Source organism: Cebidichthys violaceus, unplaced genomic scaffold, assembly GCF_023349555.1.
Source record: "Cebidichthys violaceus isolate CVI_PGR_0920_01 unplaced genomic scaffold, fCebVio1.0.p SCAF_1, whole genome shotgun sequence".
NCBI classification, from domain to species: domain Eukaryota; kingdom Metazoa; phylum Chordata; class Actinopteri; order Perciformes; family Stichaeidae; genus Cebidichthys; species Cebidichthys violaceus.
In genome coordinates this window covers 3,684,111-3,701,469 of record NW_027176262.1, presented here as the reverse complement: position 1 = coordinate 3,701,469, position 17,359 = coordinate 3,684,111, and the positions used below count along the sequence as shown (strand labels likewise).

The 17,359-nt window shown below is 49.0% G+C and overlaps 2 protein-coding genes across 3 annotated transcripts; one reads left to right on the top strand and one right to left on the bottom strand.

Moving 5' to 3' along the window:
* The first annotated feature begins 817 nt into the window (after positions 1-817).
* fbxo46 (F-box protein 46) lies at positions 818-10,503 on the top strand. The gene is made up of 3 exons (XM_068706676.1): positions 818-1,215; positions 6,021-6,648; positions 6,739-10,503. Exons 2-3 carry the CDS (start codon positions 6,169-6,171, stop codon positions 8,551-8,553), a joined length of 2,295 nt encoding a protein of 764 aa, XP_068562777.1. The 5' UTR covers positions 818-1,215; positions 6,021-6,168; the 3' UTR covers positions 8,554-10,503.
* A 214-nt stretch (positions 10,504-10,717) lies between these two features.
* Positions 10,718-17,353, bottom strand: slc5a2 (solute carrier family 5 member 2). Of its 2 annotated transcripts, XM_068706700.1 has the most exons (14): positions 17,037-17,353; positions 16,852-16,923; positions 16,119-16,223; positions 15,753-15,857; positions 15,002-15,107; positions 14,239-14,319; positions 13,385-13,614; positions 13,135-13,270; positions 12,912-13,019; positions 12,322-12,472; positions 12,011-12,179; positions 11,720-11,935; positions 11,460-11,589; positions 10,718-11,374 (listed from the first exon to the last, which is right to left on the bottom strand). In XM_068706700.1, the coding sequence occupies exons 1-14, from the start codon at positions 17,133-17,135 to the stop codon at positions 11,178-11,180; spliced, it is 1,905 nt and encodes a 634-aa protein (XP_068562801.1). In that variant the 5' UTR covers positions 17,136-17,353; the 3' UTR covers positions 10,718-11,177. The 2 variants fall into 2 exon arrangements, with proteins under 2 accessions (XP_068562801.1, XP_068562790.1); XM_068706689.1 differs by having other exon boundaries at positions 11,720-12,179.
* Between the last annotated feature and the right edge of the window lie 6 nt (positions 17,354-17,359).

Here is a 17,359-nt window from a genome sequence, read left to right as displayed (position 1 = left end):
CACAGTATAATATTAATGGTGATGTATTTAATGATGCTGACTTGTGTGGAGAGTGTCAGTAAGGTTTACACTAGAGAAACACTGTTCACAGGCTGACGGACACATGTACACACAGTGGAGTCTGGTCCTCTGCTGGACTCACAAGACGCTTTTGCTTTTTTTCTGAAACACAAACATGCGCACAACACACTGACCACTAACACACATGCTGTATTCATGCTGTAAATATATAAGAATAAAAAGATATTAAGATGCCAAATAACAACAGGAGGACTTACAAAGCGAAAGGCATATCGGCGTTGGCCTACGACGTGATGAAACGATGACTCATCTTTATATCATCTGGCCAAAAATATGGAAAATATGGAATACAAAATATTGTTGATGAAATATTTTTATACAAACATATAGTTTAAATGTAATGGATGGATAATGGTTCTACTCAGAGAGCATGTTGTGCATTATGTTGTACTAATATTAGCGTAGTATGATAGTAAATTTGCATTATAGGTGTGTATAGATTTTCCCACCTGTCTTTGACACAGTGACCTTTTAGTGTGAGTGTGTGTGTGTGTGTGAGTGTGTGTGTGTGAGTGTGTGTGTGAGTGTGTGTGTATGTGTGTGTAAGTGTGTGAGTGAGTGTGAGTGCGTGTGTGTGTGCGTATGTGTGTGTGCGTGTGTGCGTGTATGTGTGTGTGTGTGTGTGTGTGTGTGTGTGCAGCAGAGGGAGGGAGCTGTGCAGACACCATATATGGGCACACCACCGACTCTGCGCTGCTATTGGCTGTGGGCCTTATGCAGCTGCTTGTCAACAAGATGGCCTTCCTCCTCCTCCTGCCGTTTTGACACTGATTATTTTGGTATCCCCGAGAACATACCGTAAAAAGCTGTGTGTCTCTTCTAAATAGATAGCGGCAGAGCGGCCGCCCAGAGTCCCAACAAGGCGCACAGTCAGCCACACTTAGTCCAGAGAGCTGACAAGGAGCGCCACTGGAACACGGTCGATAATAGAAAGTAGCTGCTGATGCTAATGTCGACCGTTAGCCAGCGAGCTAGCTTAGCTTAGCTTAGCTACGTGGACGCGGATAGTTAACTCGTGTCACCTGCATTTCACCAGACAAACTGGTTGTTTGGGTTTAGAGGGAAATACAACGAGGAAACACTTTGTCATCGACCAAGTCAATACGGGTGTCTGTGGAGATTAACGCTGTTAAGGTGAGTAACGTGAGGTTAGCAAAACAGAAGAGCGTGTATATATATATATATATATATATATATATATATATATATATATATAGCTATATAAGATATATTGTTAGCTTGCTAGCTAGCCCTGTCATGTTATTATGCAGGTAAGTTGTGCTATCCAGTTAGCAAGCTCGTTCAGTTACTGCCGGGTCTATTTACTGTCTGCAACAACCCATTAATAACCTATTAAAGTAACCAGAAGCGTAGTTGACTGAGGTCTAGTTACTGTTAAATATTAATATGCTGATAAAGTATTTACGAAGACGTAAAGCTAACTGTTTGCTAGTGGGGTAACTAGCCAGTGGTTGATCAGAGACGTCCCATCACACAGTCAAAATGTGACAATTAAGATGAACAATCAGAGTATTGTTGCTATTATTATTATTATTATTATTATTATTATTATTATTTGTGTGTGTTTGTGACTCCACACTTGTTGGTTGGTACTGGAGAAGTTGCTTTAATTTCAGCCAGTGTTTTGTAGGATTATAAGTAGAAGAGTAAAGTGACCTGCAGACATTTGAATCCTAAACAGTGAGTGTTTTTTTATTTATTTTTTTGAGAATGCATATGTATTGTATTGCACAACGCAGCGTGAGTTACAAGGAGGTATAGGCTAAGGTGATTGTGTCTATAGAGTAAGATCTGTTGTTGGGACAGCAGCACAAGATCTCACATTATCATTCCACCAATACAATTTTTAAATAAGCAGTTTCATTGGGTGTGAGTTGAAGTGGTCCATTCCAGCTGGTGTGATGTTGTTAGGCGACGCATGACTTGCTCTCCTTCCTTACAGATGTTTTAAGTGTGATGATATCCCCCCCCCCCCAGGTGTCGACACACAGTGGCCTTTTGTGATCGTAGAATCATAGTCTTACTCAAACACACAGAGGGCCACATCAGCCACTCTTCCCAGGTGTCTCCTCGGCGTAGTGAAGCTCTCCTGAGCAGACTGGAAGGTGATGCACTCGGCCCTATTGTCCTGCTGACAGTTGGCCTGCCGGCTGCGCTTTCTGTTGCATTGTCTTCGCAGGCGCACATGCAGAGAGGGAGATTGAGCTGAGACGTTTTGGCACGCTCCTGTATCATCATCATCATCATCGTTCGTCAGCTTTTTTGGCCGTCTAGTGCAGAAGGAGCTGCAGGGTAGTGTGAGGGGGGGGGGGGAGGCTGGAGTGATGCTGTGTGTTTAGGTTAAAGGTAAATCCACACAAACCTTTGAAGCAACACGCTTGGAAATTGGTGCTCCTTTTTTTTTTTTTGCCAATCCGACTTGTTAAATCATGGGATGTGGTACATTCTATGTTCTGAACTGCAGGCGCCTGCCACAGTGAAACTGAGTGCATGTCGAACTGGTTTTGATTTGTATAGGGAAATGACCCAGTCCAACAGAAATCCAGTTTTAATGTAGTGGGACAAACCTCTCCAATAGCTCACCACGCAAACAGCAGGATGGTAACCTATAGTAACAGACCTACAGTTGTCTACATGTGTTGTGTGGATTTCCACATTTTGACTGCAGCAGTAATCCACAATCCCTCTGACAGAACAGTGGGTTGGCTATTTCTGTGGAGACCAGAATCTTCCAATCGGAGGAGGAATGAGCTGCTCTGTATTGTTGACATACTGTACATGGATGCAGGTTAAATGGCAGAGGTGATGAGACTGGGTCTGGTATACTTAACGCTGCTCTTCTTTCATTTTAAATCCATAGCATGATTACAGCTATTTATTATACCTTCTGTTATAAAAGCTGAGTAGCACCGTCGCTGCATACTGTGGTTCAGTAGCCAGTGTGATCTAAGTTCACGTGTTTTACCCGCTGCCTACATTTAGACCCACAACGTTCTGTATGGATGGAAATGGTTCAACGTTAAGCGACTCGTACAGAAAAGCATTATTCTCGTTAATTTGTGAGATGGCTCCAGAACCTACCGACGCCGTCCCTGGTGCTGCTGTGGTGCCGCTGGCTGCCACTGTGCTTGGACAGGATTTGAAGGATTAGGTCGACGCAGAAAGCTTAAAACCGAACCCAAGCTTTCATTTTGCAGAAAATGTTTCAAAGTTAAGAAAAGTTAAGATAGCTCGGTACCAACTTAAACCGACCGACTGATAGACGTCACTCCAGCTGTATCTGTGTGTGAGATGCCGTATGTTTTTTAACAGTCGGCATTGTTTCTATTGACTTGCAGCATATTTTGAAGAGCAGCTTTCCGTCCCCGCACAGAGAGGCTTGGGCGGTGTCAGCGTAGCAGTGATTTGAAGACGTCTGCGGTCGGTGAAGCTGATCAAACATTAGACGTGTTGTTGTTGATTTTAAACTGTGTTTTGCTGTTTGCTAACCCGTGGAGGAAGAGGAAGATCCAAAAAAAAACGCCAGTGTTGTGGAGTTTAGAGGTAAACATGGTGTTGGCATGTATCTGCTCTAGTCAGGACGTAGACGTGGAGTCTCTCTCTCTCGAACATCCTGAATTCACAGGAAAGTGAGAACCAACGATTCTGAGTTTGTTCAAGTGTGTGTGTGTGTGTGTGTGTGTGTGTGTGTGTGTGTGTGTGTGTGTGTGTGTGTGTGTGTGTGTGTGTGTGTGTGTGTGTGTGTGTGTGTGTGTGTGTGTGTGTGTCGTTGTACTGAAGCACTGCAGTGGGCAGAGCGTCTCTCTTCTGGCCCCTCTTTTAATACCCTCCAATCTGTTGTATGAGTGATGGATGGCACGATGCAGTGAGATGGAGGAGGGAGGAGAGATGGAGAAAGTGGTTAAAGAGAGTCATGAGGGAGCACAGAGAGAACGGGCAGTAAAAAAAAAAAAAAAAAAAAAGGTTGACCAGCAACGGTATAATCTGCCTGCTCTTAGCCGAGTTGTTGCCGTGTGATTACAGTGGAAGCATTTGAATTGGTTCACCACTCCGTGTGGGCGGTGTTTGCTTTTTGCACCTCTCTGAGCCATTCCATTAGTCCAAATGCACAAAGCACCACCCATTCTCTCTCTGTGTGTGTGTGTATGTGTGGAGGGGGGGGGCAGAGAAGCACAACAATGACCTGTTTTTAAAGCCTGTGGATTGAAGGAGTCAGGTGGCTGACATGGAAAGCAGGCTAACTAATCTTAAACAAATATATCAACCTTTTTTATTTTTTAGCGAAAATAAGCTCTTTAATTAACTTCGTGTTACGCAACAGGAGAACCATTTTCAAAAGTGCTGCAAAACCAGCTTTTATTGACCAATAAAACGCACCCTGTTCCTCCCGTGGCTGCGACACCGTGGCAGTGTTCGCATGAAGCCGATCTCAGTTTAGGCCGTCTAGCTGTGCGGTCCTGACGGTTGGTTACCTGCCAATAATGCAGACAACTTCTGTCAAGTGGCTGCTGCCACACCCCCGAGATTTAGCAAGCAATCTGAAAAATGAACACTGCGTAAGAGGACAAGTTGCTCCAAGATGCATGGAACTGACTGCACGTCTGGACCTGTGGAGGTATAGATAGATAGATAGATAGATAGATAGATAGATAGATAGATAGATAGATAGCAGGAAAAAAAGATGGGACTGAAGTGTTTGTTGTCGTTTATAGTAATGACAGTAAAGGACTGTTGAACGGTGACGCATTCTTATTGCGACCGGGGGAATCTAACATAATTTATGTTAAACTCCTCGAGGGTGACTTGTGGTGGTGTATGCATATGTGCGGTTGGTATAGTCAGGATGTTGTATATTAACTGATGAGTGAGTCAAAAGTCAATAGTGTGTCTTTTTTTGGCTTTTGTCCGCACCGTTAGAACTCCGGCATTAAATGAATGTGCAATGGTCCGTTGCAACTTATCTTAAGTGGCGAATTGCAAATTTAAGAGCCAGTTTAAAGCTACGAGTTTAAACGTGTGGACCAATGTGTAAACGGTGAAGTCAAAGGAAGCGGCTCAGGGGCCGTGTCGAGGACGCCTTCAGATGAGCAGTGAGCCAAACCGTGTCGGCTGCCACTTTGTTCCTCTCCTTAAGTACGCTGGCACGTTCCTGGCAGCCCCTACAGCTGGCATAGCTGCGCCCGAGCACGCTGGTTGGACTAAAGGCTGCCCCCCCCCACCCCACCCCACCCCCCCTACTAGCCTGTAGCATAGGCTCTTTGGCAGGGAGAAAGGGGTGAGGACAGGCAGGACAGCTACTACCCACCCCCTCCTGCTGTTTTGCTAAAAATAGATCCAGCATATGCCTGCGTGCTCCTCCCTGTGTTGCCTCCTATTAAGCAAGTCCTCTTTGAAGCACTGAGATGCAGGAGACGAGAGAGGGAGAGAGAGAAAGAGGGGAGGGGGGGGAGAGTCCATTTGGAGCTTTTGTGTTCCATCTTTCATCCCTTTCATCTGCCGGCCGCAGACACCAAAACCTGAAATGGAATCCTTTTAATTTGATTTTAGAGGCTCCAAAGCGGGTGGGAGATGGTGATCACGGCACACGGTAGCAAATGCAATCGCTAATTGAGTTTGGGCAAAGTAGGAGGCAGGCCAGTTGTGATAAGTTCAGTTCGTAGTATGATGACAGTTGGGCTGCCGGTGTACAGCGCTAACGCCGTTTGAATCGTACCTGGAGGCTACGACTCGATGCCGCCTCAATTGGTCATCGATTGTCCGAACTGATCCCGGTCGCTGATGAGCTCTGTTGCCCTAGAAATACAAAACTCTGTTTTCACCGGGCCGTTTCCTCTCTCTTCTCTTCCATTCCTCCCTCCCTCCCTCCCCCGCCTGTACCCCACCCTTTCCTCTCATCTCTCCCTTTCCTATTGATGCAGGTTGCATGCCCGGTGTTGCTGGTGGCCCTGGTGACAGACAGTGCCCGTCGGGTTGGCACTGGGACAAGGGAGCCGAGAATGAGAGCTCTGGCTCTGGGTGTTTGCTGGCCAGCATAGATGCCGATATGCCCCGGTGGTCCGCATCCTGATGGATCGAGACACCTTCTCCCACATCCGCCTGTGGTGCCCACGCCCCTTTGGCACCTACTCCCAGAACAAAGCCAGGAGCCCGGGCTCGGGGGGCAGCGGCGGCGGAGGCGGCGGCGGAGGGTCGGGGTCCCCCTCCCTCTGCAAGGCCGAGCCCTCTCCGGGTGCCAGAAGGACTGTGGATGGGAGTGAAGATGGAGGGATGATCGTGGGTGTGCAGGAGGCGAACGGAGAAGAGGAGGATGCGGGCTCAGAGAACACTCCGCCCGAACCTGAGCTGGTCCCCAGCTCACAGAGCCAAGCGCCTCCACCTTCGTCGGGGCCTCCCTCGCCACCCTCCTCCGGGTCCCAGATGGAAGATGGCCGCGTGCTGTTGGACACCTGGTACGTCATTAAGCCGGGCAACACCAAGGAGAAGATAGCCTTCTTTGTTGCGCACCAGTTCAGTGGAGCAGGACAGCCCCGACCGAGCGCCATGAAGGTGAAGAGCTGAAACTAAAATAGCTTTTAGTTCAATTTGGTTAATGTTTTAAAAACTAAATACGATTTATTTTTCTCTCTTTCTCCCAAGGTCAAAGGTAACTGGGCAACTGACTGCAGTAAAGCCAAAAGACGAAGACGATGCTCCTCCTATGACCCTCCAACTCGGTCCCAAGCCTCGGAGCCGAGCCTCAGCCACGACTCCTCGCTTTCGCCTCCTGGCTCCGACGAGTCCTCTCTAGGGGGCGTGACTGAGACGGACCTGCTGTCGGTGGCCGAGATGGTTGCCTTGGTCGAGCAGAGGACTGCCATGGCCCTCCAGGGGATCGTGGCGGTCCACGGGACTCAACACCACCACGAGGCCCCGAACACCACTCACAGTCAGGGCCTTACCCAGCACCAGCACACGCTCCTCCGGGGCACGGTGTCGGACCCCACTCCTATCGTGTTCGTGTCGGACAGTTCGAATAGCCAGCCCTCCAAAGAGGCCCGGGAGTCGTCGTCTCCTATCCAGACGGACCAGGAGCTGGAGGAGCAGCAGGAGTCACTGAGGGTAGCCCAGGCCATAGCGCACTTTGAGTCCCAGAACCAGGAGAACCGGTTCCATCTGGGCGCCGGTCCTGGAACAGACTCTGCTAATCGAGACGGAGAACGGGAGCGAAGGAGAGGCGGGGAGTCCGGCGTTGCGGCCCCTCCTCCGCCCCCCAGCCACAGCCACGGCGAGGTTAGAATAGCTTTCCGGGTGTCGAATCTGGATCCACGGTCTCAGCTGGAGCCAGCTGGCCGGTCCCGCTGTATGTTTATGAGCTGTGGCGGTGGGGGCAACCAGGCGGCGGCCAGGGCCAAAGAGAAAATCACCTGTGACCTCTACCAGCTAGTCAGCCCCTCATCTAGAGACCCCGGTAGTCTGCTGCTCGCCGCCACAACTGCTGCCCCCAAACCAGATGGAGACCTCCATCATCCAGACAGGCAGACCTGTGGCAGCCCAGACCCGACCCAGGAGGAGAAGAAAGCCGGGGGCGTGGGCAGGGAGCGGGTGACCGGCTTCCACGTGGAGGTGGTTGTGACGGGCGCCGTGGATCAATGCGTGTTTTATGGCAAGGACAGTACAGAGAATGTGCAGGAGGAGACGGTGTGCTTCGCTATGTCTAGTGGGGGGGGAGGTAGTGGGGGTGTAGGCAGCTCTAGTGACCCCTCATCCGATGACCCCCCACCCGGACAACTCTTCTTCCTTCAGCCCCCGCGGGGCCCAGAGGAGGATGTAAAAGGACCGGGCATTGGCAGCGGGTCGGGTATTTGCTCTTTGGACTGTGCCAACAACAACAACGGGGCCGGGGTGGCGGTGGGCTCGGGGGAGCGGGCGACCCGGCCGGATTCTCCCGGCGCTGGGGAGGACTGTTCGGACCCCTCGCTGTGTCGCCTCTACCGCCACGTGTCCCACGACTTCCTGGAGATCCGCTTCCAGATCCAGCGCCTCCTCGAGCCGCGCCAGTACATGCTGCTGCTGCCCGACCACATCATGGTCAACATCTTCGGCTACCTGCCGACGCGCTCGCTGGCGGCCCTCAAATGCACCTGCCACTACTTCAAGGCGTTGATCGAGACGTACGGGGTGCGGGCGGTGGACTCGCGCTGGAACCAAGACCCTCTCTACAGGGACGACCCCTGCAAGCAGTGCAAGCGGCAGTACGAGCGCGGGGACGTTTCCCTGTGCCGTTGGCACCCCAAACCTTACCACCACGACCTGCCTTACGGACGTTCCTACTGGATGTGCTGCCGGCGGACGGACAAGGACACGCCGGGCTGCCGCGTCGGGCTTCACGATAACAACTGGGTCCAGACGCCCGCCGACGGCTCTCAGCCCGTTCGCACCAAGAGGGAGGACAGGAGGGAGGAGGCCAGGTAGAGAGGGAGGGAGGACACCTATACGCATCCATCTCCTCCTGCTGACCTCCTCCTTGGAGAGGAATGTGAGCACTCCAGGATTGTTTGTTTTTGTCTTCGCTCCAGCACTCCTTTTCTCGTATTGTTCCCCTCATGTGAAGGGAAGCTGAGAGGTAAAGAAGGAAGAGAGGTGTGTCACTCTCCTTGCCTTTTTTTTCTTTCTTCCAAGCCCTCCAGAATCCCCCCCCCCCTCCAGAGTGGCACCTTTCTTTTCTTGTTTTCTTTTTTTTTTAAACGTTTGCATACCAGGGTTGGGGTCCCCTCCTGCTGCCGTCAGTCGGCCCTCTTTTCTGCCTCGTACTGGTTCTGGTCTCGGTCTAACTCCACACAGGGCTGTTGGCCGTCGGGTCGCTCACGTGAAAACTTTTGCAGTGTATTTGATTTGAGATTAGCATTCATAAAATAAAAAAAAATAAAGACGACGCATAGAAATGTATTGCCCTTCGAGCCTGCTTACCGTTCCCAGTACTTGTTCTATGTTCCGTGTCGCATCGCAAACTTCCACGTTCGCTGTACAAATGGTGCTTCGAGGAACGAGTCGTACCAACAGATGTTTTTTTTTTTGTTGTTGTTTTTTTATTTCCAGTGGTGGAATGTTCAGCGTCACTATAGAAATGTGATTGTATAAAGCAAACTTGACTTTTCCGTTGTACAAGATGCCATTTGTACCTGTCCGGCGCCATGCGGTCCTATCTCTCTGAATGTGCTGTAACGTGATCTATGTCCACTAGTCCCCTGATGATGCTGCTGAAATCATTGCCTGTGTCGCTGACGTTAATTCTGAATTTTTTTAAAGGGGGTCATTAGCATTGGTTGATGACACCGTACTAGCCAGTTTCACTGGCCACTGAGACCTGCTCAGAGTGGACCCTAACCTTGCTGACCAGCCATAAAAGAAAAAAGAGGAGCCACTGAGTACTTCCTGGTTTACAGAGAATTATGGGAGATGGACTATATATCGATTTTAAGACCAGTGGGATTGAATGGGATTAAAAAGAGAAACTTGATGTCACTTTGGAAAGGCCTGATGTCACTTTGTATGGTTTGATTGACTTGCTTGTTTGCCATTTTTTTGTTTTTGTTTTTTGTTTTATTGGGGTGTGTGTCAGAGAATGTTTGCTATTGTATTTGCTTTTATTCTTGAGGACTGTGTTCTCCCTGTATCAGTCTGTCATCCTACTCAACCTGCAAAGATGTATTTTTTTAAATACTCCATCTTTGTTTTAACCCCCCTCCCCCAACTCCCCCCCCCCCCCCCCCCCCTCCCCTTCGGTCCTACGATTCGGCAGGCGTTTGCCAAAGCCGTCGTTCACGCTTCGAAGCGGGTGAAACCGACAACCACAGACCGCAGAAACTCTCTCCACCAGCTTCCAGCCTTAAAAGCCCCCCCCCTTACCTCTTCCCCACCCTCCCCCTTACCTCTTCCCCACCCTCCCCCTTACCTCTTCCCCACCCTCCCCCTTACCTCTTCCCCACCCTGCAGGAGACCGAGGCGTCAGATACCTCACACACGATCAGGAGTATTGGGAGTTGCACAGGACCCTGTAGGTGATTTCAGACGCTCGATAAGACTCCATCCAACGCTACTGGATTCACCCATAACTCTGTGTGGGAGTGTGACATGAACAGTGCCTGGTGGCGGCTCTGACTCTCCATTCTAGGAAAAAAAAACTCTCCCTTCTCCCCCCCTCTCTCTCCCCTGCTGTTAAACTCCCCCCCCTCCCTCCCCTGCTAGCTGACAGACTGGACATTAAAGAGCTGATGTGATGAATGATGCTGAAACTCTGCATGGAGGTGGGACGATAGTTGGGTATTCATGGGAGAACTCTGTAGGTTCCAGACATGTACACTGCTAATGGGAAATATCTGCTTAAATAAAAACAGAAGTGATGATTAAAACTGGAAATCTGAATGGCTCCCTGGTTCCTGTGGTGTCTGATAAGAGAGCGTCTTTGAAGCTGATCGTTGAAACGGTGACGATGTCCTTTACAACGATGGAGACGATGCTTATGAGAGCTGAATGTAGTGAGACTAACGGACAAAAACAGAGTGAGATATGGGGCAGAAAAGCAAGCATTTAAGCTCTAACCACCAAATACTTTTACTTAATGACTTCTGATGTAATCTGATTCCTCATTGACTCAGCAGAACTAGACATGCACTTTATCCAACAATATGAACTCATGAGTATTAAGTTTTGCAAAGTGACTCATCCTTTTTATTGATTTCTGGAGCCAAAGAAAAAGCTTTGAAAACAAATCTTCAGGCTACTTGAGACTTTATTGAGTTTACCTGGCTTCCAGATTATACTTCTCTTTTTTTTATGTGTCCTCACACCTTTCACCTCATGCACAGATTCAATCAACATGTAACAGTATACAGTAATGGCATCGTAACCTGATGAAAGGGTTATAAACTGCATTACACACACTCTTTAAAACCCACTGTGCTCCACAGAGAAGTGAGAGAACTTTCTTAATTTGTTTTATTGTGACGTCTCTGAGTTGTAGTGACAGGTAATTGGCAACAGGTGGCGCCACTGTTCCTGAATCACCAAACGTCATCACATGTACATCGGTCGGACCGCTAAGCGTAGTAACCCCACATAAACACTGCTACGGCCATCATGATGAGAGCATTAGCATCCACCGTGTACCTCCACACGGGGTCCTCGCTGATGTCGGGCAGCTTCTCCGACGCCTCAGGCGGGTCCTGCTGGTGGGCCTCAGAGCCGCCGCCGCCACAGAACCGACAGATACAAGACTTTTCTCCCTCTTCAGCCACTGAGCGGACGAGAGAGGCGTTAGTGCTTCCTCCTCCATTTGTCTGTCTTTGTGACGGCAACGTCCTTCGTCTTTTGCGTCTTACCTGCGTCACTACTCTCCCTCCTCCTCTCCTCAGCCGCTCTCCGGGCTCTTCTCCCTTTCTCCTCCTGCTCCCAGTCCAAATCCCTCCTCTCCTCTTTGGAGTGACGCAGGCTGAACACCAGACGATGGAGCTGAAAAGAAAGAAAAAAGTTAATAACGCAACGTTTTGCTTAATCCAGGGCCCTCAAAATGGTAATATTTTGTGCACCTGTCACACATCACACGGGGTCTGAGTGAAGCAGTGCATTGTGGGTCACTCACGTGTTGGTCCTCTATGGGCCGGGTGCAGCAGCTGACCGTCAGCACCAGCACGGAGGTGCAGAAGAAGAGTATGATCGCAAAGTGGAGGTAGTGGATCCCGCACACCAGGAAAGGGCAGGTAGAGGGGAAAATACAGCTGCCAGAACCGAACCAGAACTCGGGCAACATGCGACACAGACCCATCAACAGGCCGCCTATCAGGCCCCAGAACGCACCCTGGAGGGCAGACGGTGGAAATGAAACTCCACCGCCGACGGTGAGATGATTCAATATGATGATGTGTCGCCTCACCTGTTCGTTGACCCGCTTGACGAACACGGCCAGGAGGAAGACCGAGGCGATGGGCGGAGCCAGATAGCTGGAGACCGACTGGATGTAGTCGAACAGCTGACCGCTCTGAGCCGCCTGCACCACCGGGATCCAGCAGATGCTGACGGCGACGATGCACAGAACCCAGACCCTAGAGAGGAGAGGACAAACAATAACAGGAGAAAGTTATGGGAGTATCACAGCGTCATACATAATACATAATGCATAACTGTTTATCACAAATAGCAAATCAGTCGAAAAGGAGACGCGTGAGGAGAACACCGTCCGTTTACCTGCCCACGATGAGGAGCTCCCGCTCGGCGGCCTGTGGTCTGATGCGGGTCCAGATGTCCATGGTGAACAGAGTGCTGCTGCTGTTAAAGATGGACGCCAAAGACGACATGAGAGCGGCCAACATCACAGCCAGCATCAGACCTCGCAGACCTGCAGAGAGAGAGAGAGAGAGAGAGAGAGAGAGAGAGAGAGAGAGAGAGAGAGATGGGAGTGAGGAAGACGGAGGAGGAGGAAGAAGATGGAAGAAGAAGAAGAATGAAGGAGAACGAAGAAGGAGAAAGAATGAGGAAGAAAGAAGGAGGAGGAAGAAGGAGAAGAAAGGAGAAGAAAAAAGAAAAAGGAGGAGGAGAAAGGTGGAAGAAGAAAGAGGAAGGAGGAGGAGGAGAAGGAGAAAAAAGAAGAAAGAAAAAGAAGAAGAAGAAAGAAGAAGAAGTAAGAAGAAGAAGAAAGAAAAAGAAAAAAGAAGAAAGAAAAAGAAGAAGAGAGAATCAAAGGAATTGTACTGTTAAGAAGCGATGAGAAGTGGAAGATAAAACTTATTATTATTATATAATTATTATTTGTTGGAGTAACAGTGACGTGGTCTCACCATTCGGCATGATGGACACCACCAGTTTGGGATAGGCGATGTTGGAGCAGCCCACCTCAGTCCCACACACACTCTTACACACCTCAGGAACAACACAGCCAACCTCATCTACAGGTGGATGGAAACACACACACACACACACACACACACAGATTTCTACAACTGTTTGCTTGATGAACATGAAGAGCCTTGCAGAGGAAGAAGCGGAGCGTGAGCCACAGACCCGGGTAGAGGACCCTGCTGATCATGCCGGGGAACACCATGAGGAACATGGGCAGCAGCTTGAGGTACCCACACATGATGCAGCCGGCCTTCACGTGGGTCAGACTACGAGCTGCGAGGCACCGCTGGACTATCACCTGGAGACGGGACGGATTGTTTACGGAGACAAAGACAAAGCTTGCATACGTCTTTGAACGAGGAGACACTTGAATCCCCCCCCCTTAAGATGAGGATCCCAGTGGGACATTCACCTGGTCTGTGCACCAGTACCAGCCTCCCACTATAGCGATGCCAAACAGCACGCCGGGCCAGGGCAGGTCCCCGGTGGTCGGGTCCCGCAGCAGGCTGAAGGCGTCCGGTCTCGGGGTGTAGCACTGGGGGGAGATGTTGTAGCGCCGGGGGTCCATGGAGGAGACGTTCCTTGGCGTAGCGGCGCTGTATTTGGCCAGCAGAGCGCCGTAGCCGCCTACCTCAGCAAAAGCTAGAAGTGAAGAGAGGAGCGGTCGAGGTCTTTGTCATTTAAAGGGGTCAGCTCAGACACATTTAACCACCGTAACTACAGGTAGCAGCACGGGTGTAACGGATGTTCCTGTTGCCACAAAAATAAGCACACTGTAGTTGTTCTGTCAGTCCAGAGCTCTCTTGTTGTCTTCTGACACTGAAGACATGAGTCAGCTGCTGAGTCAGCGCTATCTTGACAATGCATCATCAATTCCCGTGGGGGGGGGGAGGGGGGCTGTTTCTTCCTCGTTCTTCTCGCCCACTTTTCACTCGTCTGCCTCGTTCTTTGAAGTTGTAATCGACAGTAGAACATATTTATATATAAATAAATATTGACCTTATATGAAAACAATCAATAGAGTTGCAGGAGGTGGCTGCTGTTGTTGTTGTTGCTGTTGCCGTGTCTTCGGTGGCTCTGCAGCGTCAGCATACTGTACACCGCTGCAGTGCAATGAATGATTACTGACTCTAGTTAATCTCTTCCCTTGTCGTGAAGCTGCTGAGGAGGAACTGACAGGAGCACACAATGAACGCTGAGCTGTGAGAGTGAAAACAAAATCTGTCGTGAAGATTTAAATGTGATCGCTGCACAATCTGTACTCACAGAAGCCGGTGAGGACGAAGGCCCCGGCAATGATGACGAAGGTCTGAACCGTGTCAGTGTACATCAGAGCAGCCAGGCCGCCTGTGTAGCGCACACACACACCCACACACACAAACACACACACACACACACACACACACACGTACAAAAAAAGAATGGTCAACATTGAAGCAGCAGAAGGCGATATATCCAGATTTTTAGTTCTTAATAAGGGTCAAGCGCCAAAAAAAACACTACATTTCCCACAATGCAACAAGCTGCATCTTTTCATTAAACTCTCTCTTCCCCCAACGGAAATGCCCACATCATTCAAACTCAACACCCTGTTTTCTAACACGGGTTTTCTCTTTTAAATGTGTAAGTTGTAAGACGGCCGCGATGACATCACTATGACATCACCATGACGTCATTCAGAGGGCCTCGTCATGAGTCACAAAATGCTCGTTAGAGACGAGAAAGTGGACGACATCAGACGGCAGTTTCTTTTCAAAATAATATACAGGAAGTCACAGGAATAGTTCCACCCTGTAGATACGATTTTGTAGGCTACTTGTAGTTTTTAGACCATGTTTGGATTTATTCATATTTGTGTTGTATAAATAACTTTTACTATTATTATTTTTAAACCAAACAAGATGTTTGTTAACAGATTAAACCAGCCAAATATCCAGCATTAAATATCACAATTACACTGAACAATTGGTTGTGTCCCTTTAATGAAATACAATGTTTATGTTTATAGGTGAACTTTGAGGATCTGTACCTGTGATGGTGTACAAGGCCGTTATTAACAGAAGGGTGATGACGGCCACGTAGATGTTCCAGCCTAAAGCCTGCTGGATGAACACCGCCCCCGAAAACATGTCCACCTGGAGGGAGACGGAGGGAGGGAGACAGAGGGAGACGGAGGGAGGGAGACAGAGGGAGGGAGACAAAGGGAGACAGAGGGAGACAGAGGGAGACGGAGAGACGGAGGGAGACAGAGGGAGACAGCGAGACGGAGGGAGACAGAGGGCGACAGAGAGACAGAGAGCCGGAGGGAGTCAGAGAGACAGAGAGACGGAGGGAGACAGAGAGACAGAGAGACGGAGGGAGACAGAGGGAGTGAAGAGAGAGGGAGACAGAGAGATGGAGGGAGACAGAGGGACGGAGGGAGACAGAGGGACGGAGGGAGACAGAGAGACGGAGGGAGACAGAGGGACGGAGGGAGACAGAGGGACGGAGGGAGACAGAGAGACGGAGGGAGACAGAAGGAGACAGAGGGAAACAGAGAGAGACAGAGGGACGGAGGGAGACAAAGGGACGGAGGGAGACAGAGAGACGGAGGGAGACAGAGGGAGACAGAGAGACAGAGGGACGGAGGGAGACAGAGAGACAGAGGGACGGAGGGAGACAGAGAGGCGGAGGGAGACAGAGGGACAGAGAGAGACAGAGGGACGGAGGGAGACAGAGGGAGTGAAGAGAGAGACGTACCGTCTGGTTTGTGCTTTGTGTTGTCAGACAGGACGACTCACTGAGATCTTGGTGAAGATGTAGAGGAACAGCGAGATGACGGAGAGGTAGAGGCTGATCCTGGTCCCTCCGAACCTCTTCTTCAGGTACTGGGGCATGGTGATCACCTGACACAGAGCATTTCACACAAAGCGGATCACAATACAGATGTTCATCATCATCAACATCAGCCAACGGTACACCTGTTAAACACGCGACAATACAAAGTGAGCTACTCGCCCCAGCGGTGAGGTAGACGGGTACAAACAACCAGCCCAGCAGCAGCACGATGAACAGAGCCTGACCAATGCACAAAGAGTCATTTAGGACAATAATTCTCTGTTTTGAAGAGGTGACTCATGGGAATTGGAGTTGATAGCGTGACTTACGTTCCACTCAAACCCTCCCACGGCGATGCCACTCGCTGCCCCGGTGCCCGCCAAGCCCACAAAGTGACCACTGCCGATGTTGCTGGCGAACAGAGACGCACCAACCTGAAAAAAAATAATAATAATAATCATAAAAGACCAGAAGAAACCAAATCCAAACTAATTAAGACCTACAGGAGTACAGTGATGGTCAGACCAGAGACACGAGTGAAGCATATTGAGCCGACAAAATTATTTTAAGTTTAAAAATTGAGCCTTATTTTGACTTTTTACTCGAAGGAACCACAAGATTGTGTTTCTTATTAATATCCAAAAAGATATGATCGGTATTGACAAACTTTACCTTCCAAAACTAATTCATTTTAAAATACTCCTGCTTGATTGCATGATTTATAAATTAGTTATATATATGTATATATATATATATATATATATATATATATATAATAAATACATATATGTATATATATATATAAATATGTATATATATAAAAAATATATATAAATAAATATGTATATATATAAATATATATATATATAAAAAATATATATATATATAAAAAAAAATATATATATATATATACACACATAAACTCGGTGGCACCCTCTGGTGGACAAATTATAATATAACGGTGACCTCAAGCATATCTTTTGAATTTCTTTCTTCTTCTCCTCATCGGCCAATAAGACCATAATAAGCTCATATCGGGCTGAATATTTCATATTTACTCACCGGCCACCACGTCATGGTGCGTCCTGCCAGGAAATATCCTCCAACCGTCTCACGATTGGTGCGAAACATGGCCTAAAACACAGAACAGAACAAGCCAGACGTCTCCTCTATGTGACACACGAGTCACATTCACTCATTATCACCTCCTGATCATTAGTTCTACGGACTCACACGGGTGCACTCACCCAAATGCCGACACCGATCACCATGATGAAATAGGCGACAATGACGGTGATGTCTGCCGGGTTGTTGATGGTCACTCTGTCTGACGAGAGACTCTCCATCGCTCCACTAAACACTGAGATCTGTCTGTCAGAGACACCTGCACTGAGACGTGAAAACAATCACTGCCCCTGTGGTCGGCAGCAGGTTTTGTGGAGGTCAGCCTGAGTGAGAACTTTGGCCAGCTGTGACGATGAGCCGTGTCAGCAGTTTATTAATGAGAGTAATTATTAACCCCAAACCATGAAAAACAGGGTGTCAGCCGTGTGGTTCTGCTGGATTTTCA

Coding starts and splice junctions, on each gene's coding strand:
- slc5a2 (XM_068706689.1), bottom strand. CDS start 17,135: ATGGAGAGTCTCTCGTCAGACAGAGTGACCATCAACAACCCGGCAGAC. Junction 12,473..12,911: donor GGTGTCCATCATGCCGAATG/GTGAGACCACGT, acceptor CTCTCTCTGCAG/GTCTGCGAGGTCTGATGCTG. Junction 11,375..11,459: donor GAGGGAGAGTAGTGACGCAG/GTAAGACGCAAA, acceptor TCGTCCGCTCAG/TGGCTGAAGAGGGAGAAAAG.
- fbxo46 (XM_068706676.1), top strand. CDS start 6,169: ATGGATCGAGACACCTTCTCCCACATCCGCCTGTGGTGCCCACGCCCC. Junction 6,649..6,738: donor CCCGACCGAGCGCCATGAAG/GTGAAGAGCTGA, acceptor CTTTCTCCCAAG/GTCAAAGGTAACTGGGCAAC.